The sequence below is a fragment of the Gavia stellata genome, chromosome 24 (assembly GCF_030936135.1).
Source record: "Gavia stellata isolate bGavSte3 chromosome 24, bGavSte3.hap2, whole genome shotgun sequence".
NCBI classification, from domain to species: domain Eukaryota; kingdom Metazoa; phylum Chordata; class Aves; order Gaviiformes; family Gaviidae; genus Gavia; species Gavia stellata.
This window is the reverse complement of record NC_082617.1, coordinates 7969165-7990335: the sequence shown is the minus strand read 5'-3', so window position 1 is coordinate 7990335 and position 21171 is coordinate 7969165. Positions and strand designations below refer to the sequence as shown.

The window sequence follows — 21171 nt, the reverse complement described above, 5'->3', positions numbered from 1 at the left end:
CTGCAAGTGTCAGCTCTCCCACCTCCCTGCCCAGTGCACTGCTATGCCACCCAGCCCCTGGGACTGCCGGCAGTTGGGTTGGTTTATAGCCAGACTTGGTGACATCCAGTGAGCCAAGCGGAGCTGGGACAGGACACAAAGACCAGAGCTGTGGGCAGCGGCAACCTTGTGCTACCCTGGAGCAGCGGAACAGCAGGAGCAGAGCTGCTCTTAACCTGCAGCAGGCAGAGGATTCTCCACCTGCCTGCTGGGAGCTGGTTAACAGTCCAGCTTTGCTTCTGCTTGGCCCCAGTTTAGCCCTCCCTGCTGCAAGCTCCCTTCCCCTGGGCAGCAGGGCAAGCTGCGTGCCCTCCGGTGAGCAACTCTCTGCCTGGCTTCACTGCGATTCATCTCTGCACCTCTGTGACCACAGCACGTGAGCATCACACCGCAGGGTGCTGTGCAGCAGGACCAGCTTCCAGCATGTGTACGATGGCCTCTCTCATCTCCTGGGACAAGAAGGACCAGCGGGTGTTAGAGCTTTCATACTTTACATACTTGATAAGCTGTCCCTCCCCAGTGCGCTGTGCTGCAGTGGGAAAGGAAGGATGGAGGGACATATCTAGCATGGAGGAGATCTGACAATTCTCCGTTCGCTCCATGGTGAGAGACCAACCCTGTGATGGCTCTGTCTCCTGCACAGAAATGTCGCTGGTCCCTGGTAGCTGGTCGTCCCCCCACCCCGAGGACAGAGCTGGTGGCTGAAGTCATGCCGCAGAGCACTTGGGATGCTGAGCCTGAACCAGTGCAGATAAGTGCCTGGGGTGTGATATTGGATGGTGGGCAGTGTGAAGAGCAGTGGGAGGGATTGATGCTGGTGAACATGGGGTGTCCTTCGCTCTGCCGTTCCCTGTGCAGGGGGGCACGGAGGTGATGGGGCAGCGGCCAGGGACCTGTCACTGCCACTTGGAGCAGCTCTTGGGGAGGCTCCGCAAAATGTCCTCCAGGTTCTGCTTGTCGGCCCGGATCTCGGCCAAGTTGCTCTCGAACGCCTGGATCTTCTCCCGCTGCCGCGCCGCCTCCTGCCGCAGCAGGCTGAGCTGGCTGGCCAGGGCACCCGACGCAGCCAGGCGCAGCCACAGCCGCTCCAGCTGCAGCCGCCCTGCGCTCAGCACCGCCTCCACCTGCGTGGCCTGCTCCAGGTTGCCTGGGCAAGGGGAGAGGACATGGATGAGAGGCAGAGAGCCAGGCAGGAGAGGGTCTGGACATGCTCCAGGGGCTCAGACCCTCGGCACCAGGCAAACTGGAGGGAGTGGGTGCAGCGGGGCATGGAGGCATTGCAGCTTCCCAGTGATCACAGATAAGCAAATAGGACTGTGGCTCCAGGGGGGGCCTGGTCACGTCTCTCTCTTACAGATAGGTGATGGTTTCCACCCCTTTGCAAAACTTCTCGGACGCAGGAGTCCTGGAGTGCTCAGAAATGTACCCAGATGATCAAAGCAGGAGGAGCTGGAGCAAAACCAACCAGCAACAAGGAGCGAACCCAGCCCAGCACCTCCCTCAGCATCAAAGGGACTGAGCCCTTGATCCAGCTCTGCTCCTTCTGGAGATGCCAAGGAAGATCAGTGTCCCCACACTAGGCATGAGCACACACATTCAGCAAGCCTGATTCATTCTGCACGAGGGCTTCCCTCGAGACATGACCCCTCAAGAAGCTTTGCTAAGACCCTGAGCAATCTCAGCCAAAGGGCACTCAGCTCAGCCTGGATGGCCAGCAAGCAGGAGACCCAGCGCCAGCGAGCAGGAGAGCCCTGGGCCCCAAGAGCCTGGCCCTTCCGCGGGAGCCTGCACCCCGTTCCCGCCTGGGTCTCACCTAGGCTGCTCAGCAGGTCGTTCAGGGTCTCGATGTCCGAGATGAGCGAGCCCCGGGCTTCTTGGAGACTTTTTGCCATCTCATTCACCTCTGTCCCCACCTTCCAACACAGACAGACACCCAGCTCAGGGACACTGTTGACCCTTGGCTGGACGGGAGAGGGGAGGGGATCCCAGGAACGTCCCCAAGGCATTCCCCGTACAGTGGAGCCCAAAAGCTGGGTTGCTCCCTATGCTTTGGGCTGTGGGCGAAGCCCCTTCCAGGCTGTAGAGGACACAACCTGCCCAAGGTGACCCAGCCCACCTGGTGTGCTTCTTCCAGGTCCCCCCTGAGCTTCTCAGCCACATGCTCCTGCCGGGAGAGCTCCCGCTGGGTCTCGTTGGCACGCGTGGCGAGCTGGCTGGCGTGCTTGCGGGCTTGCTTGCTCTCCTGCAGCACAGCCTGTGCCCTCTGCAAAGGGATGGAGATGGGGACAGTCACCTGGGGACATGCAAGGGGACTGCAGCTGGCTCCTAGGCTGGAGCCCTGGTTGGATGCATCCCCCTGGTCTGCAGGCAGACAAGGGTGGGCTGTGCTGGAGGGGCAGCAGAAGCTGTACTCAGGAGCTCTCCAGCCCTGCCTGCAGCAGGCAGGGCTCTGCCTGTGGTGGCTGCCCCGCCAGCTGTGCCTTGCAGCCTGGCGCGGGCTTCCCACACCCCACATCCCTCCGCTCGGACCTTGGCACTCTCCCCAGAGACTTGCTCAGCCTCCCCAGCTGTCCTCTGGGCTGCGGTGGAGACGGACAAGGAGTTTCCCAGCGTCTTCTTTGCCTGTTTAATCTTCCTCTGGGCCTCTACCATCGGCCTGTCCCGCACAAGTGCCAACCTCCTGCTCAGGGCAGCCTCGCCCTCCCGATGCCCCAGCACCTTCCTCATGCCTGCAGGGACAACCCGGCCGTCACCGAACTGGCCCTTTCTCCCCTTGGCACCCAGAGCCAGCGTGGTGAGAGCTGAGCTGCAGCTGGAGATGCTCTGGCCAGTGCCTTTTACCTTCCAAGCTAGCCAGGAGGGACTCTGCGTTGGAGAGCACAGCTTTTCCATGTGAGATGGCCGAGGTGGCCATGCCATGGGCAGAGCCAGCCCGGTCCTTCAGCTAGGGAGGGGAGAGAAGAGAAGGAGTGAGGCCGGGGAGGGGGCAAAGAGCTGCACCCAGCTGGGAAATGGGTGACCCAGCCCACTCCCACTTGTCAGACAAGCTCCTTGGGAAATCCGGGAGCCTGAGGGGAGATGTCTCCCAAAACATCTGCTCCTGACCCCCTGGCTGCAGGCATGGCCTCTCTGGTCACTGGAACAATGGGGATGGGGGTCACCCTCGTGCCCCGGGTGGGAGACAGGAGAGGGATGCACCCAGCATGCCCACAGCTCCGGCTGGAACAGGGTGTCCCCATCATGCATTTTGCAGGGACACCCCACTCAAGTGAGCAGCAATTACCTGCTCAAAGCCACGAGTCCTCTGCAGCTCCTGGTGCAATCCAGCTGCCAGAGCGCGGGATGCTTCGACGGCCTGTTGAGCCAACGGCTCCTGCGCTTCCACTGCCTGCTCCAGTGCTGCCAGGTCCTGTGCCAGGGCTCCAGCCTGTGCCGGCAGCGCCTGCTGTGGGGTCAGGGATGCCAAAAGCTCGTTGAGAGCATCTCCCAGCCCGGGAGGCAGCACTGCCCAATGGGTAAAGCGAGGGGAAGGGATGCAAGCAGGAGCCTTAGCTTGGACGCTGCTCACCTGCGCCAGTGCAGCCACCTGCTGAAGTTTCTCGGCCATGTCTGCATTTGCCTGCTGCACAGCTGCGAAAGCTCTCCTGGCCTCCACTGCCACCTCTGCCACGCCAGCGCCCAGCTCCTCCCGTGCCCGCTGGATTTCTTCGTACCTACGTGGACAGGATGCCACGGTCACCCAGGGCCCATCGGTCCCTCGAAGGCTGGAGATGACAGCTTGAGACCTGGCCCTGGACACAGATGTAGAGGGAAACGCTGGGGGAAAGGGCCTGAAACACCCCCAGCATGGAGCACCCTGGCTCTCCACTTTGCAACACTGTGGTGCAATGAGTTTGACGGGACTCAGCAATGTTCCTGTTGGGCAGGTGTCAAACCACCATGACCAAGTCTTGTTACAGGGATCTGGCCAGAGGCAAGGGGCTGTGGTGCCCTGCCAGCCCCCCTTGCTGCCAGCCCCTCACCCGGCCTCCAGCTTGTGCTGCACCTCCCGTGTCGCATTCCCTTCCGGCAGGCTCCACAGGAGCTCATAGCTAGCATTGGAGGCACGCAGCGCTCTCCTGACCGCCACTTCCACCTGCGTTGCAGCGTCCTCATGGCTGCAGGGACAAGGACACCCAGAGAGCCGGTATTAGGAATGGCCTCCTGGGACGGGGTGGCCATCCTGCACCCCCAGCTGAGCAGGCAGCCTCCTCTGCCTGTGCATGCCGGGATCAGACTTGCAGGTGTACCTCTCAGCCAGCACTCGTGCCACCAGCACCCAGCGGCTCCAGTTCGTGGGCTGCTGAGGGATTTCCTGGGGAATCTCCTTGAAATGCAAACAGCGCCATTGAGACCCCAGCAGGGAGCAGGGACCCAGCACCCCTGGACCCCACCAGCCCAGCACCAGTGAGAACCTCCCGAAGGGCTGGAGGAGGTTTGCAAACAGGACCGAGCAAGGGAAATAGCTCCTCTTGACTCAGCTGCAAGGAGGGCTATACCCACACAGCTTTCCCACTCACCCACGGTGCTGGTCACATCCCACCCCACCAGTCCTGCACATCCCACTGCCCCTCAGGATGGCCACCAGCCCACTCAGGAGCCCGGGGCTGGTGGGGGCCCGTACCGTGCTAGCCAGGGTGTCCGCAGCGTGCAGGATCTCCCGCTGCGCTGACTGCAGCACAGCCCTGATCTCCGACAGCAGGACGCAGGTCTTGGGGGGTCCATGGCTGGAGCAGCCGGTGGCCTGGCTGGCGTTGCTGAGACTGTCCTGCGCGGTGCCCAGCGCCCCTGCCAGCCGCCCCACCTGCACCAAGAGGGTGGCCCGGGCACCTGCAGGCAGCACAAGCAGCTGCTTGTTGCCCACGGAGGTGCTCGGGGCTCCCCACTTGCCTGTTGGGCTGCTCCATGGCCGAGCACCCCCTCTTCTGCCTGCTCACAGGGGAAGACAGTCCCTCCCGGGTGCTCATGAGGGACTCAGGGGTGCAGCATCCAAAGGGCACCCCGTGTGCCAGTGCTCAGCCCCAAGTAATGCCCATCACCAGCTGCTCCAAAACCTCACGGGTGCAAGCATCCCTGGGGTGCTCTGTCCTATGCAAAAAGGCACGGCCGCCCTGGCTGTCCTCCCCGTCTTGGTCACCCCATCACCCACGCTGAGCCCAGCGCTGACCTGGGACCTCCTTGCACCCACCCAGCATGTCACAGCACCCTGCAGGAGCAGGGTGTCCCTGGAGGGGTGATGTGGGGCTCCCCCCATGGTGGAGGGAAGGGGTGTCTCCCATACCTTGCAGGAGGTGAAGGCTGGGCAGCCCATCTCCCCGGGGCACATCTCCCAGCATGGGGGACTGGTCTGGGCGGGCATCGCAGCCTGGTTTTTGCAACCATTCCTCCATCTCCTGCAGCCTGGCTTTCAGCCGGTCGGTCTGCGGGCGAGACGTGGGGGGACACGGGGGGATGGTGAGGCAGCACAGGGGCCAGGGCTCTGCGCCTGCCTCGGCAGTGCACAGGCTATACCTCATCCTTCACCAGCCCGTAGCAGGCAGGACACTGCTGGCAGCGGGAGCTCAGCAGGTCGGGGAAGAAGTTGGCCTGGCACCGGTCGCACTTGTAGCCCACGAAGCCGGGGCGGCAGATGCAGGTGCTGTTCTCATGGCACTGCGGGGTGACGGAGCCCAGCGGGGAGCAGTTGCAGGCTGCAACGGTGGCAGAAAGGTGTCACGCCACGGCTGCCAGCCTTGGTTTGGGGACCGAGGCGTGGTCCCCATCCCTCTTACCTCGGCAGCCCCTGGCTGAGAAGCCGAAGAAGCCGTGGTGGCATCGGTCACATTGTTTCCCCGTGACGCCCGGCTGGCAGGAGCACTGCCCCGTCAGCGCGTGGCACCCGCTCTCCTGTGACCCCATCGAGTGGCACTCGCAGCTGGCACCGAGATGCGGAGGGTGATGAGCAAGTAATGGATGCAAAGAGCAGAGATCAGAGCCGGGGACGCAGAGCCACCGCTGTCCCTTGCATCCCCACGCCATGCCCTACATACCTCTTGCACCCCACGGCAGGCTGCAGGCCATAGTAGCCGGGCTGGCAGAGCCCGCAGGCTCTGCCCGTCACGTGCGGGAGGCAGTGGCATTGGCCCGTGCTGGGATCGCAGCCCTCCAGCCCTGGGGCTGAGCCGTCGGGGTTGCAATTACAAGCTACGGGAGACAAAATACTGCTTACATCCCAGCACGGGGCTGGTGGAAGGGGCAGTGGGAATGGGGCACCAGGGCTGAGCCCCTCACAATGTGGAGGGCCCCCATCAAACAGGGCTCCAAGAGTCTGAGCCCCTGCAGACTGGGGTGTCTCCAGGGAAGGACGGCAGTGGAGGGAGGGAGCAAAGGCCATTCCTGAGCATTTGGGGCCAACCCGGACCATCCATCAGCCCCTAAACCCGCTGGGCATCCCCCTTCCACCCTCTGCCCCCACTGCTGGGAGGATTTTGGCTGCAGTGGGACCTGGGGAAGCAGGGCCAGCCCCCAGGACTGTACGTACGTGCACACTTCCCAGCGAGGTCGGGAGCTAGTGCGTCCCCATAGAAGCCCGGCCGACACCTCTCGCAGTGCTCGCCCGTCGTGTTGTACACGCAGCGCAGGCACCGGCCGGACATGGGGTCGCAGTTCCCCACAGCATTGAGATCCACGTTCCCATGACACTGGCAGGGGATGCAGGGATGCACGGGGCCCCTCTGCCCCAGGGGGTCCCCGAAAAACCCATCGTCGCAGAGCTCACAGCGTTTTCCTAGGGAAGGCGAAAAGGTGGGGAGAGTCTGGCTGTGCCGGCACTGCCTGTGGCTCCCTCGCCCGCCCACCCCCAGCCTCACCTCTCTGCCCCGGGGGGCAGTGGGTGCAGACCACCTCCCCGCTGCCGGGCATCTCGGTGCAGGGTGAGTGGTCAGGGCAGGGGCACGGCTTGCAGTCATCGAAGCGCCCTGTGAAGGGGTTGCCGTAAAACCCAGGGCTGCAGCGCTCACAGGAGGGACCTTCTGTATTGTGCAAGCACCGGCAGTGCCCTGCGAGGAGGAAAACAGAGCTGAGGGTCTGCAAAAACCCAGCCCAGAACAACAGCGGGGACCATGGGAGGGATGGAGAGCCAAGTGCCAAGCGTGGCACACCGTGGCTGCCGAGAGGGAGGCAGAACTCCAGCCAAGGGATTATGCTGGGATTGCCTGTCCCCAGCCAGGACTCGGAACATTTTCCCTCCCTGCCCCAACTTGCTCAAGGGAGAAGGTTTTGGAGAGGACACTGGCGCCCCAGCGCCAGCCCCACGCTCCCCCGCGGCATGGGGACAAGGCTGTGCTGGCGCACGCAGGCAGCACCGTCAACATGCACGGAGTCTGTCGGCGCCTGCGATAATCGACCACACATTTCCCAGCGACGAGGCGCGTCGTTTCCAGCCTGTCATGGAAAACACAAGCAGCCAGCCGGCACCCAGTGGGGAGCGAGCGTCTCCTCTCGAGCCGAGCCGGTGAGTCATGGACTTCCAAAATGAGCTGGGAGGAGGAGGAGGAGGAAGGATGCTCAAGGCCCCCCCCCCACCTCCAGGCAGATGCTCTGCTTGACTGGATTGAGAGAGAGAGAGAGAGAGAGAGAGAAGGAGACAGGGGGAGGATTTTTCCCCATGATTTGTGGGGTCAGGTCATACCAGGCGGGTTGTGCAGGAGGGAACGAGTATTTTTCCATTTTCCCCACATCCAGGCGGAGCCGGATGATGGAAAAGAAAGGAAAAGTGGGTGGCAGGAAGGGGTGGAAAAATAAACGAAAGGAAGCATGCGGGCTGGCAGCACCAGGGCTGGGACATCAAAAGCCTGGCCCCGTCCCTGGGGATTGTGCGGTCGGCGGCGCCAGCTCCGACTCCGTGAGACGAGGGGCAAGTTTGCAGAGCTGCTGCCGCATTTCCGCTGGCAGGGCAGGGGCACTTGCAGAGCACAGCGCCTCTTCCAGCCCTTTCCATCCCGGTTGCACACTATTGTCGCTCCTCGCCAAGGGGAGCCGGCCAGCGAGGAGCTCCAAGGGGCTCCATCCGGCTACCAAAAGCATCATCTTATTTCCAAGCTCTTTTCAGCACCGATCGGAGCTGCTGCTTTCTGCAGGGGTGGACGGGGAGCAAGGCAGCAGCTCACAAGCCCCTCACTGCTCTGATCTGCCTTTCCCCAGGGCTGACAGCAGCAAGGCTGTTGCTGGATTCACGCAGCCACCTCAAGCTCCAGGGCAGCGGTTTCAATCCTGCCCCCCTTCCCCAACCAAAGCCATCCAGACACTTTGTCTGGCAGGAGAGGAGAGAGCCGACACCCTGCAAACCGCCCCAGACACAGCCACGCTGCCCTGAAGACTTTGCTTTTGCTTTTTCCTCCCTTCAAGCCACAGTCCCTGCTGCAGTCACGCACCTCTGAGCTGGATCTGGAGGCAGAGCAGGGCTTGGGCTGGCAGCACAAGAGCCAGCTCCTCTGGCGCCTTCCTGCAAGCCTGGCACTGCTGTGTTTTCCTGCTCTTTCACTTGCTTCTCTGCTCAGGTTTGCCCCCAGTTTGCAGGTGCCAGGGCTGTGCCCAGTCCTGCTCCGCTCCTTGGGCAGCCGTGCTGCCTGCGAGACCCGTGCTGGCAAAACCCTCTCCCTCTCTCCTGCCCTGACCCCTGCCTCCACACCCCTCTGAGGACCAGCACCCTTCCTTTCTCCTCCTTTAACATCATAAAGTACCATGAAAGATGCCCCTCTTATTACAAATTATCACCATTATTGCACTTCATTAATTATCTCCGTCTTTGCAGTTATGAACCCAGTCCCTACAACCAGCCAAGCAATTCAGCTTGCAAGTTTTGGGTACCGCAACTTCACAGATGGTTTCCAGCATCCCTCAGAAACAAGCAATGACACGGATTTGTCACCCGTGCACACAGTAACAGGGTGAGTGGGGGGGTGCGCACCTGCGAGGGGGTGGCAGTCCCCGTGCTGGTTGCAGGCGCAGGGCACGCAGCTGACGAAGGGGCCACCGAAGGGGATCTCCCGCTTGAAGCCGAGCGCACAGGACTGGCAGAACTGCCCAGCATAGCCCGGGGGACACGTGCACTCCTCCACCCAGCCCGCCCGCACCCCTGGCCCGGGGTGAGCGGACGTCAGCTGGACCTCGCTCAGGGACAGCCTGCCTGCGAAAGGGGAGAGCGGCATGAGGATGGGATGGCACGTCACCCGGCCTCACTCTCTCCATCCTGCCTGGAAATGCTCCAGAAAGGTGTAGGAAATCCCAAAATACCTCCTGGAGAGCCCAGGGGTGTTCGCAGAGAGGAGCCAGCCCCTGCCCTCCTCGTCCCTGAAAGCCTGATGCTGCTCCAGTGTCCCCAGCCCCATCCCAGCTTGGTCCCCACGGGGATGTTGCATGGAGCCACCCACCTTGCATGGGGCCATGGCTCACGCGGAAGCGGAGGGCAGTCAGGTTGGAGAGCAGGCGCTGGAAGCTGAAGGCCGACAGCGAAGGCTCTGCACCCTCTGCCTCGTGCAGCCTGTTGGAGAAAGAGCATGGGAGGAAGGACAGAGCCAGCCTGACAGCCACCCACCGCAGGACAGATCAGCTCGAGAGCTGGGCGCAGCGATGGGGGGACAGTTAAATCCCCTGAGGGGCGCAGGGAGAGGGACTGAACCCCACAGCACAGGGCAGCCCAGGCAAGATCAGACGCGTTGTGTCCCAAACCCAGCCGAGGCTCCCCAGAGTGCTGTGACGGGTACCTGAAGGTGACAGCCTGCTTTCCGCGCTGGGGCTGGCTCTCACTGCTTGACATGGTGATCTCCATCCCCTCACCCTCCAGCACCAGCTGGACCTGGAGCAGGGGCACCCCGGTCTCCATCCCCATCCCGTTCCCCTTCGCTCCCAGCAGCAGGGTCAGGAGCTGCCCGTAACTGAGACGCTGGTTCTGCAGAAACTTCTCTGTGAAGGAAAAGAGAAGCAAAGTCTGTAGGACATGGATGTACCCCTGCGTGGTCCTGTTCTCACCAGCATCACCAGGAGCCATGGTCACCCTCCTAGAGCAGGGCCAGCTCCAACCTGCTCTCCCAGGGTCCCAGCCCACCGCCCTGATCCCCCCCACTGCCTCGTGTTGTCAAAACGCGCTCAGCTCTGGGGTGGAGCACAGTGCCTCATGCACCAGCTTAGAGGTGGGATGCCCTATGAGAGCACCGGGGGATCCCCACAGCAGAGCAGGACCCCAGGGACCCGGCACACACAATACCTGGTGCAAGAAAATCCACCGGCTCCTCTCCGTCCCACTGGGTGACAATCTCCCCGTCAGCCCAACGCAGAGGCAGGTCTGTGGTGCCCGGAGCTGTGGCAGCCCAGCCCTCCAGCCCTGTGTGATGGCACACAGCGGCAGTGCACGGGCGAAGGGAGCAGTGAGTCCCTGCCAGCCCAGCACCATTGGGGTGCTGCTTTTGGGGCGCCGTCCCTCCTCCTGAGACTCTCCAGGGTCTTGTAAGGGGCCAGTGCTTTGGAACACCGTGCTCCACTCGGGCTCTGTGCTCTCACGCGCTGGAGAGTGGCCCTAGCTGCCCCCCCATCTGTTTATTTTCTTAGATTTGGAGGAAATTATTATCTTTAAAATTTTGCCCCCTTGCCTGTGCTGCGGTTCCAATGTTACCGTGGGCTGGAGAGCGCAGGAAGCCCAGGGAGAGACGGGGCGTAATTGCATTAAGTTGGTTTCCTTCGGAAATCAGTTAAACTTCCCCCCACTCCTCAGGGTTAGTTATTTCTTCTAGCCCTGGGCGCCCGCAGGACAAACACTTGGAAATCCCTCCCCAGCTCTTGAGTGGGCTGCACTCGATTATCGAATCATCCCGAATTTGGACCCTTTCACCCAGCACAGGAAACTTCTAGCTGATGCAGCTCAGCTGCAGGTTGGGGAGCGCTTTGGGGAGCGGGGCTGTAGGAGGGCGGGTGGCTGCACCCTGCCCCGCGCTGCCCGGCCACGCTGAGCCTCTTGCAACCCAGCCCGGGGCTCTGCCAAATCTGTCCCTAAAGCAGCAGCCCCAAACTGGCTGCATGAAGGGTGGAAAAAAGACATGGTTTAAAGCCTGGCTTCGTTTCAAGGCCGTGGAAGACTTTACAGCAGTGCAGCAATTGGCAGCGTGGTTTAAAGGCAATCAGGATAAACCCGCGCCTGGCGTGTTCGCCTCCATCTGCTCGCTGGCGTGTGCACCCAGTCGGGGTACAGGCAAGGCAGAGAGCCGGGCTGCCCGCCATGGGTGCCCGTACACCGCCGGGGTGCAGGCGGGGGTCCCGGCGAGTGGGGGCCGCAGCGGGGGCCATGGTGTGCCCACAGCCGGGGCTGCACACGTCGGGCTGTGCGGCAGATGGCAGGGTTTCCCCGAACATCCCGCACACATCCAGCCCTGCCACGCACAGCCCTGGGCAAGAGCACCCCATCCCGCTCCCCCGGCCCCCATCTGCGCTGTCCTGTCCCAGCCGAGGATGGGGAGAGGAGGCAATAAGGTGGAAAGTTCCCACCAGGCTCCATCCTTTTAGTTTTTATCTTTCTGAGCTGATTTTTAGTGTTCCTGCAGTCCCTGGTGTGGTGGGACAGCCGGTCCCAGCCCCGCAGCCCTCCCTGAGCCATGCACATCCCCGGGAGCAGGTTGGCACAGAGGGATGCTGCAGGGACCCAGGGAGAGCCCATCCCCAGGGAGCTAGGGGCAAAAGGTTTAACAGCAAAATTGGGGTGAGCCAGAGAAATCACCCTCAGCCATCACCACCAGTCAGCCCCAAAGGGGGGTGCTCAGCCCCAGAGCAGGATGCTCAGTCCCCAAGGGGGATGCTTAGCCCCAAAGTGAGATGCTCAGCCCCAGGGCAGGATGCTCAGCCCCAACCTTCCCAAATTGCCAGAATTTTATGGCTGGAGCTGGCGCAGCTGTGCCCTCCATTTCACCCGAGGCCGGGAGGTTGGTACCTTGGCTGAAGTCAGAGCGGACGTGGGTCACCTCGTAGCCGTCTGCCGCTGTGCAGGCAGTGGAGTGGCCGTAGCAGAAGCAGCCGGTGCAGCCGGCAGGGTTGTGGGGCTGCAGGTTAAACCAGCCTGGCTGGCACCTGGGTGTGGGGAGGAAAGAGGAGCACAGGGCATGGGGCAGGCAGAGCCATGGGGGACCACAGCAGCATCCCAAGGGGATGCTGGTGGCAGATCTGAGTGAGCCCCATCCCAGTGGTCCAGAGGGATGCAGCCCCACGGCCTCATAGCCAGCCAGGGCCTCTGCAGGGAGCGACCACGCAGGATTCCCATCGCAAAGCCCCTGCGAGGGGTCATGTGTAGGGGCTGGGGAAGCAGCAATGCCCCACGGAGCAAAGACACGTGCCCTGCACCGATCACCGAGCCCTGGCATTGATCCCAGCCTCGAAAGGGGCTGTGGTCTCATCCCCATCCCATGGTGCTTACCTGTTGCACAAGTGCCCCTCCACCCTCTCCTTGCAGGTGCAATTCCCTGTGTTGGGGTCGCAGGTGCCCACACTGCCCGCAGGGTCGCAGGCGCAGGGTCTGGATGGAGTGAGATGAAGACACGAGGTGAGCCCCAGTCCCATCCCGCTGCTCCTGCCTGGGGCTGGGCTCCTCCTCACCTGCAGCCACCTTCGCTGAGGCTGTGGTAGCCGTCCTTGCAGCGCTCGCACTTCCAGCCCGTCACGTTGGCTTTGCAGAGGCAGGTCCCCGAGCTGTCGCACTGGGGCTGCAAGGAGCCTACGGGGACCCCATCCAGCCCTGAGGCTCTGCCCCAGCCAGGGAGAGACACGGAGGGGAGATGGGGAGACCCCGGGCAAGGGAGGACTGACCAAAACCATCCCTCCAGCCCAGCCCTGGCTAGGGCAGGGGTTTTGCACCGGAGCCCGGCTCGGCACAGCCCCACGCACCTGCGGGGTGGCAGTGGCAGGGCTGGCAGGCTGCCTGCTGCTCCCAGCGGTAGTGGTTCTGCTGGCAGTGCTCGCAGTGGGGCCCGGCCGTGTTGTCGCGGCAGTTACGGCAGTGGCCCCCGTGACCGCTGCGGCGGTACAGCTCCCGGTCATAGAAGCACTCGTCTGAGCGGCCGCTGCAGTTGCAAGCTGGGGATGGGCAGAAAGGGTGGTCGGCTGCAGCTCAGTGGTACGCGGGGGGCACGGGGGGGCTGGATGAGCCAGAGGGGCTCCTTGGCTCAGAGGTAGGAGCTTTTGGCAATGCCTCTGCCATTGGGAGCGGAGGTGGGTGCAGCACTGTGCACAGAGCAGATGGCTGCACTTATGGGTAAGGAAATGTTGGGGGATCCTCGGGGTGATGCTGTGAAGGGGGGCCCTGGGATGTAAATCCTCCCTCTCTGCCCAGAGCAGCCTTGCAAAACAGAGCAGGCACTTTCCACCCGTGCAGGAAGGGCAGGAGCTGCTGGACGAGCCGATGCAGCACCAGCGCAGCCCATTGGCACCAGCCGCACACCATGACCACGGAGCCAGCCCGGGCGATACTCACGGAGACACTCGTTGGCGGCCTCGGCAGTGCCGCGAGCCCAGGGCCGGTCCTGGTAGAAGGGCTGGCAGCGCTCGCAGTCGGTGCCGGCCGTGTTGTGCTGGCACACGCAGACCAGCTGCCCAGCCTCGTCCGGCGCGCACTCGCTGGCGTGGCCGTTGCATTTGCACCTGCAGCAAGACCCCGGTGTGCGGATGAGCCACTCTGAGCACCAGTGTGGGCAGCAGCCGGCAGCGGGACGGTGCTCAGACTGTGCAGCATGCGGCCCTGCTGCTGGGCTGGCTCGCCTGGAGCAGCCGTGGGGCGAGGAGTGGGGCAGAAAGCAGCTGGGGCTGTGCTGACGTCGAGGCTGCCCGCCAGGTCCCCGAGGCGCTCCCAGCCCGGGCAGCTGGGAGGTCGCACGCTGAGGGTGGCCCGTGTGAGATGCTAACCAGCTCCAGGTGCTGGGGCCCGGGGGGGTCAAGACGACAGCGATGGGGGCTGCCGGCCGGCTGGGAGCAGCCCCGGCCCCGCTGCCCAGGGGAGGCAGCTCTCACCGGGATGGAGAGATTGCCCACTCCCCCCCGCCGGGGAAGGGCACATTCAGCACAGCCCACGGGCAGCACCAAGTGGGTGCCACCAACGTCTCTGCCCCACATCAGCTCTCCCATCCCGCCGGCAGCGGCTCTGGCTCCTTGGGCTGGGGCCATGCTGACTCCAAGCTCCTCCACCAGCCTCCATAGGCTCGGGACATCTCTCTGCTGGCACCCCGGGACCCATCTTTTGCTGTGCCCAGGGACCAAGCAGGGTCACAGGAGGAGCAACACGAGCCCCACTGCCGTTAAAAGCCATGGGGCTGGGAGGGGGCAAAGCAAACACAGCTGGTGGCAAATGGAGAGGGCTTGTGGGGAGAAGACCTCCTTTGTGCACAACTCAAAGGGTTGCAGGTTTCATCACCCGTCTCTGCACTGCCAGCTCTGGTTTACAGATGGAGGAAGCCGCATCTGAGTGGTTTTCCCCAAAACCTCAATTCAAACAAGACCGAGGTGGGGAGCAGCTGCCCCAGCCCCATGGCCCTGGGAAGGTCTCCCCTCTCCTGCCCTCTCCCTGGCCTGGCTGCCCCTCACCTGCCGCCGACGGAGAAGTCGGAGATGGCGTAGTAGTACGACTGCAGCACCTTGGGGTCCTTGAAGATGTCATCCCCGAATGTGTTGAGCCGGTTCAAGGAGATGAGCAGGTCAGTGACAGTCACCCACTCCTGCAGGGGACACGGGGAAGGCGCCTTGGTGAGGGGTCCGGGCCACCAGCTCCCCACCCCGACCGGGATGCATCCTGCACCTTTTCCTATGGGGGTGCAGGGCATCACAGACATGTTTACCCTGGGTGACTGCATTAGTGCACCCAGTCCTGGGGGACCATGCACACACTCCCCTCCCGCCCTGACGGCACCTGCAGCGCGGGGCTCCCGTCGAAATTGTAGGCACTGGGCCGTCCCTCGAGGGTGGAGAAGGCCACGTTGCCCCCGCTCAGCGGGGAGATGTCACTGAATTCGTCAGTGCAGAAGGCCACTTGCTCGTCCTCCCCCGGCCGCAGGTAGTGGCGCTGCCGCTTCCCGTAAGTCTTCTCGCAGGATGCGCTGTAGTACTGGAAGGGCACCCAGGGTCCCTCGGCGCGGCTGCGCTTGTAGATGGCGAAGCTCTCGGGGCGACTGGTGTGAAACTTCAGCCGCACGTAGGTGATCTCGTAGGCTTTGCCTGGGGATAGACCCACCACACCATCACCTTCTCCCGGCCTCCGGATGGGTACCACAGCCGCATCAGGGCTGAAATTACCCTGGTGCCCCGTCCTTTATGGCTGCTCCCACCATCCCCCTCTCCCCACCGCAGCTAAAAGAGGAGCGTTTTTGTGCAAAGCAGAAATCACCATCCAGCTGTCCTTAACCTGCTGCTCCTTGCGGCAAACCCCATCCAGCCCCGAGTCGGCTCTCGCCCCACCGCAGCTGCCCACCCATCGCATGGATGCACCAGGCGGGTTGCACGGGCAAGGAGCCTCTGCAAAGCCAGGCTCTAACCAGCGGCCAGGGGAGAAGAGTCAGGCCCACAGCGCTGAGCAGCATCCCTGGGGCAGTGATGCAACAGGGACCAGGAGGTGGGAAGGGTTGAGGCAGGTCTCTTCCCAGGGAGCCATGTGCCGGGACCCGGCATCGCTGCCATCTTTGCTGGGATAAAGACAAAGAGAGGCCACCAATCCCAGGGCAGCCGGCGCAGCTCTGAAACCGCTTAAAAGAATTAGAAAAAAGGGGAAAAGAAAACACCAAAGTGAACATCAGAACCGCTTAATTGCCAGAGATGAAGGACCAGCTGAAAGACTGGATTGCTCCATAACAGCACCGCTCCTGACAGCACAAAACAATTAGCTGCAAGGTTTTGGCTTTATTTGAAAAGATAATGAGTTGGGAATGTTAGAGGGGTTATTCCGGGACTAGGAAAACAAGCCTTTAATTGGACCCATATGAATACTGTCGCATATGTGCTGCGACTTTGCTGCGGGGGAGCCGAGGCAGGCCGGCTACCGGCGCTGGGAAAAGCAGCTGTCTCCCATCAGGGATGCAGGGAGCGCCTGGTCGAGCCCCCGGGGAAGGGGGATAGACCCACTCGTAGCCCACCCGGAGGTGACGAGGGCCAGGAAGAGGCTGCAACCAGGCTGACCCACTGTTGCCGCGCTCCCCTGTGCCTCCCCTCAAATTCACCTCCCTCCGGGTCCCCTCCAGGCCGGCGACAGTGGGGGTGCCCCTGCCCTGCACCCCACAGTGGGGGGTATGCCTGGTGGGCGCCTGTTCCCAGACAGCACGGTCCCGGGCGGGATGTCTACCAAAAGAGCGAGGTCGGGGCGGTCGCCTCCCGGAGCAGTTTCCTCTGGGAGAGGAAGGGAGCTGGGCGCTATGTCAATAAACAGCCCCTGCTCCAAGCGGCCCCGCGCGAGGGGAGGGGGTGGCTGGGCTGGGGGAGCCCGAGTGGTGCCTCCAGCTGGGACGGAGGAGACTGGCTGCCGTGCGGAATCATCCCGAGGGAGCGCGTGCTTTTCCCGGGCAGGCCTTTTAATCCACTAAATTCTCCTTAGAAAAAAAAAAAAATATCCAGAAAATAACCTGGGCTGGTTGTCTCCCCTTTCGGGCTCAGGAAGGCGTGACGTGTCCCAGAGCTGGGTGTGCCGTGGGATGGGGACACTGAGCGGGTGTGCAGGTGGCTGAGGGTGATGGCACCAGGACCCCTGGGATGTTCTCCCAGCTGTGCTGTCCTCCAGACAAAGTGTTCACCCGCCTCCCGCAGAGCCCAAACTGCAGCTCATGCCACCCCAGGGGCTCCAGCCGGAGGAGTTTGGAGAGGAGAGAGGCGTGTGTGAGCTGGTCACGTCACCTATGTGTGCCCAGCCGCCTCCAGCCCCCCCACACCTCAGCCCTGGGAGCCCGCCGCAGGCTCGCATCCCACAGGAAAATCACAGTCAGAGTCCCAGACGAAGACACCGCCTGATCTATATGCTCTGAAATGAGCTGTTGGCATTCAGAGAGCTACCCGAGGAGTCCTGCTGCCTGTTGCCTTTGAAAGCCCGCGGATATTTTGGGTTCCTCCCTGACATCTGACAGGGTAAATGCAACGGCCACAGGCGCTCAGGATTATCGATCCACTCCAAGTCCAATGCACTGTAATGGCATGGCTGAAACCTCACAGAAAAGAGAGATTTAAAGGAGGCTAATCTAATTAACACCAATCAACAGCATGCAGGTAAACACAGGTGTGGTCCAACTCATTCGATATCTTATTAAATAAGCTCCCCGGGTGACCACGCTGGAGAACCTATAAGACGTCTGACTCCGGACTGAGTGAGACGAGCAAGCTGGCAGGGATGCGCTACGTGGGTTAAAAAATCCAATTACCGGTGGAGCTCATGAGCAAGGACTCGTCCTGAGCTATGTCCCGGGGGGCTGCAGGGGCCAGTTGGGCTTTTCCTCCATAAACCCAAGTGAAAGCATTAAGGTAGCAATAAAAAGGTTTGCAGCTGGGTCAAGAACAGGGCCCAGCGGCTATGGGAAAGGTCAGACAGCAATGTGCTGGGCTCTAAAATAGCACTTTTTAGCATGGCAAGACATATGAGCCATGCAGGAAGAAGGGTCCATTTGCAGGGAAATGCTCCGGCTCAGGAGGGGGCTCAGGGAACCAGGTCTGAAGAGAAGCTCGGTGCAACTTTATGGCCTTGGATGTGTTGTTGGGAGACAGACACAGCAGGGTGGTCACGGGGAATGGACAAGACTCCACTGGAAACCCAAGCACAGCGTCTGCAGAGGAGCCGGGGAAGAGCTGAGAGAAAGAGACTTGGGAAGAGAAGAGACTGGGAAGCAAGCCCCTAGGCTTAGGGAGCTCGGACTGGGGCAAGGGGCCGCTGCACACACCAGCGTGCTGGGAACCCACACATATCCATGTGCCGAGTCGGGACTGGTGGCCACAAACTCTCCTGGCCGTCCCGGAGACAGCCACCAGCTTCCCGTGCCAGAGGCTGAAAGGGAGAAAATCCAGGTTGGAAGTCACCTGCAATGGTGGGGGGTGAACTGGCCACCGGAGGAACCGGCGGCAGCTTGTTCAGCCATGCAGGTTGCATTCGGGTTGTCTACACTCCAAGTCAAACACAAAGGAATTTGGGGCGCTCTGACAGCCTGCATTAGATGGGCGAGGGGCCAGCAGATCCCCTCCCGTGGGGCTGGCAGGAGCAGGAGCAGGGAGTGGGGCTGGCAGGCTCCTCCGGCATGGCTTCTCATGCCCGGCGGGGAGCCCAGCCCCGGCCCGGGGATGAGGACCAGATGTCCGCCTGCTCACAGGGGGCTGGGAAAGCGATGACCTCCGCCCAGCCGGGCAGCTCCCGCGTCCCCACCGGGGCACACACAGACCCTCCACCGTCACACCGACTCCAGCCGCCGGGTCCCACCAGCGTGGCTCCGTGCCACGCCGGTGCTCAGCTGTCCCCTTACCGGCTCCGACTGCAGCCCCTCCGCTACCCCGCTTCGGCATGCAGATGGCAGGAGACGGCAGAGAATGAAGATCTTACAGCGCCAGTCAATAGCCAGGATAGTTTCGATGGCAGGAAAATGTTTAAAATCCTTTTTAAAATGCCAGGCATGCCCCATGGGTTTAAGTACTCTCCAAGCGGGTGGCTGGCACAATATTTAAAATGTAGAGGGTCGGATCCCAGCTGGGAAAGCCTGCCGGGGCTGCACGGTGTGTGCAGAGCTCTGCCCCCCCGACACGTAACGGGCATCCTCAGCAATGCACAGGGGTGAAACGGCACAGGTTTGGCACCCACGGTGCTCACCCCAGTGGCAAGGCTCTCGAGGGGGGTCTGTGCCTCCCCCCGCCTGCCTCCTGCTTTGCAAACTTGCATTATCGGTGCGAAGCAGCCTTGGGGACAGCAGACACCCCGGGCACGGCTGGCTGGGAAGTGGCACAGGCGGGTGCAGCCACCAGCATCCTCACCCTGCAAGGGTCCAGGGCTCAGCTGATGGACGGGGCAGACCCTCCTCAGGTCTTTTAGTGATTTACCTGCAGTGCTTCACAGAGGGCATCTCCCTCCTTGTACCCCCTAAAAGCCCTGGAGAGGCTCCTGTCTTTAACCCAAAAGCAGCACCAAGAGCTGCAGGGTGCAGGAGCATCCATCCCCCCAGCCATGCACCCAGGTCTCGATGCACCCACCGCTGGTTTCCCTCGCCGGCACCGTGGGGGGTCCCGCTGGCACTTACCCAGGTGGAGGGTGATGTTGACGGAGTTGGGGTGCTGGATGCCGAAGGCCATGGACTGGCTCTGCCACCACGTGCTCTCCTCCTGGCTGTGGAAGTCGGTGAGGAAGGAGGCGTTGTGGTGGCGCTGGGGGTCGGTGGCATCGCAGCGGTGGCACAGGGTGCTGGCGTGGCGGGCGCCCATCTGCAGGCAGTAGTCCTCAGGGGGTGAACCGCACGTGTTGGTGGCCTGGGCAGCCCGGCCGAAGGCGGCGTTCTCAAAGACGGGCATGCAGCGGCGGGGCTGGCCCCGGGGGTCCTGGCAGGCGGGCGAGCCCCCCACCCTTAGCCCCAGCCCCAGCAGGACCAGCAGGCAGAGGCCGGGAGGCCGTGCCATGCCGGGGCTCGCCTGGCCCGACACTGAGCCTCCTCCGGATGGCATGGCGGGAGCAGGCGGGACTGGATGGGATGGGACAGCATGGGATGGGATGGAATGGGATGGGACGGGTCCCCCTGCCCGGCACCTCCTCTCGCTCCGAGGTCCATCTTGTGGAAGCTGCTGGGAATGTCGAAAGACTCATGTGTGAGCCCCAGCTGCAGGGTTTGGGCTTCCCCCAGGCCACCCTGGTCACCAGGCCGCCGGACCGGGCAGGACGGGACCCCTCCGGTGGGATACACCCCAGCCCCGTCGCTTCAGGGATGGGCAGGTTTGCACCTTTGGCTGCACGGATGGAGCTGAGCTCCTCCATTTCTCAGCGCCAGGGGTGAGCTCGTGGTGATTCATGCCCCACATGGGGGTTTTTCCTTAAATTGATGGGGGTCACCAATTTTCTTGCAGCCCCGAAATCAAAAGGGGGTGGAGGAAAGGCAGACCCAGCACCACCCCAGCACCCTCTTCTCTCCCCACACTGATTTATGGGGACCCCACTGCTCTCCCCCTCACTCCAACCTGGCTGGGTTGTGGGTCTGTGACACCCCCCCAATGCCTCCACACCAGCACCCATGAGTGGGTGTCCCATCCCTGCCTGCTGCGATGGGGCAGCCCAATCCCCCGGACCAGCATAAGGGCACATCCCTGTGGAGGCATCTCCACGGGGTGGCAAAACCAGATCGTCACCAAACCTCATTAGCAGCTTCTCAGGTAATGCTAATTATAGCCTGTGCCAGAGGCAACCTCTCGGGACTGTGACACCCTCCTGATTTGACCCATGGGGACAGAAGGGTGACAGCAAACAGGAAGAGAGGGGGCCTGGCACGGTGCCGTGCCCCTGGGCAGACCCTGACCCCTGCTCTGCAGGGGGTATGTTTGCAAAAGTGGGGTGCATGGGGGAACACCACCTCTGCCCCCCACACTGCTCAGCTGAACTGCCTGCAGGAGCCCTGGAAACTTAGCCCTCATTTATAATTTAAGCTCCCTTCCTCCCCTTCCCTTCTACTCTTATTTATTTTATTCTCCTTCTCTGTGCACACTGCGGGGAGAAAGCACCGGAGGGAAGCCGTGAATCAGAGTCTTCGGCAGCAGCTCCCACAGCAGCACCGTTTCAAAGCCCCATTACCATATATTGACCCGGGCTCTGACAGCCAGAGCCAGCTCCGCTGGGAAGGGTGAGTTTCCCAGCACCAAGGAGCTGTGCATCAGATGCCTGGGAGCGGGCAGCCAGTGGCAAACCCCCCGTCAACCTCCGGGGAGAAAGAGAAGGGTTTTCAGCTCAATAACTGCTCTGCACATCTCCACCACCAGTTTGAAGGGGATTTGCATCCTGCAGGGATGAGGTTTTCCAGGTGTTTTGCTTTCCTATTGCTGCTGAGGCTGCAGGCTCTGGGCAGGAGAGGGTCTCTCGTGTCATGGGTTTGCCACCTCCTCCTCTGG

General features: G+C 62.3%; 1 protein-coding gene across 1 annotated transcript; it reads right to left on the bottom strand.

Annotated features, from left to right (window-relative positions):
- Window positions 1-935: 935 nt before the first annotated feature.
- On the bottom strand, window positions 936-19758 carry LAMC3 (laminin subunit gamma 3). Its single transcript, XM_059828871.1, has 28 exons — window positions 19326-19758; window positions 14990-15294; window positions 14668-14798; window positions 13565-13731; window positions 12979-13167; window positions 12691-12808; window positions 12512-12610; window positions 12032-12168; window positions 10322-10438; window positions 9822-10020; window positions 9489-9598; window positions 9026-9244; window positions 6927-7115; window positions 6599-6844; window positions 6108-6261; window positions 5850-5992; window positions 5590-5768; window positions 5360-5498; window positions 4703-4908; window positions 4329-4405; window positions 4062-4196; window positions 3608-3752; window positions 3323-3484; window positions 2881-2983; window positions 2569-2768; window positions 2156-2302; window positions 1853-1952; window positions 936-1186 (listed from the first exon to the last, which is right to left on the bottom strand). The coding sequence occupies exons 1-28, from the start codon at window positions 19741-19743 to the stop codon at window positions 936-938; spliced, it is 4785 nt and encodes a 1594-aa protein (XP_059684854.1). The 5' UTR covers window positions 19744-19758.
- Between the last annotated feature and the right edge of the window lie 1413 nt (window positions 19759-21171).

Excerpts from the sequence above, each read along its gene's own strand:
- LAMC3 (XM_059828871.1), bottom strand. The coding sequence starts at position 19,743 with ATGCCATCCGGAGGAGGCTCAGTGTCGGGCCAGGCGAGCCCCGGCATG. Across the intron at positions 7,116-9,025 it reads GGACTGCCACCCCCTCGCAG|GGCACTGCCGGTGCTTGCAC; the intron begins GTGCGCACCCCC and ends TCCTCCTCGCAG. Across the intron at positions 5,499-5,589 it reads ACGGGCTGGTGAAGGATGAG|ACCGACCGGCTGAAAGCCAG; the intron begins GTATAGCCTGTG and ends TCTCGCCCGCAG.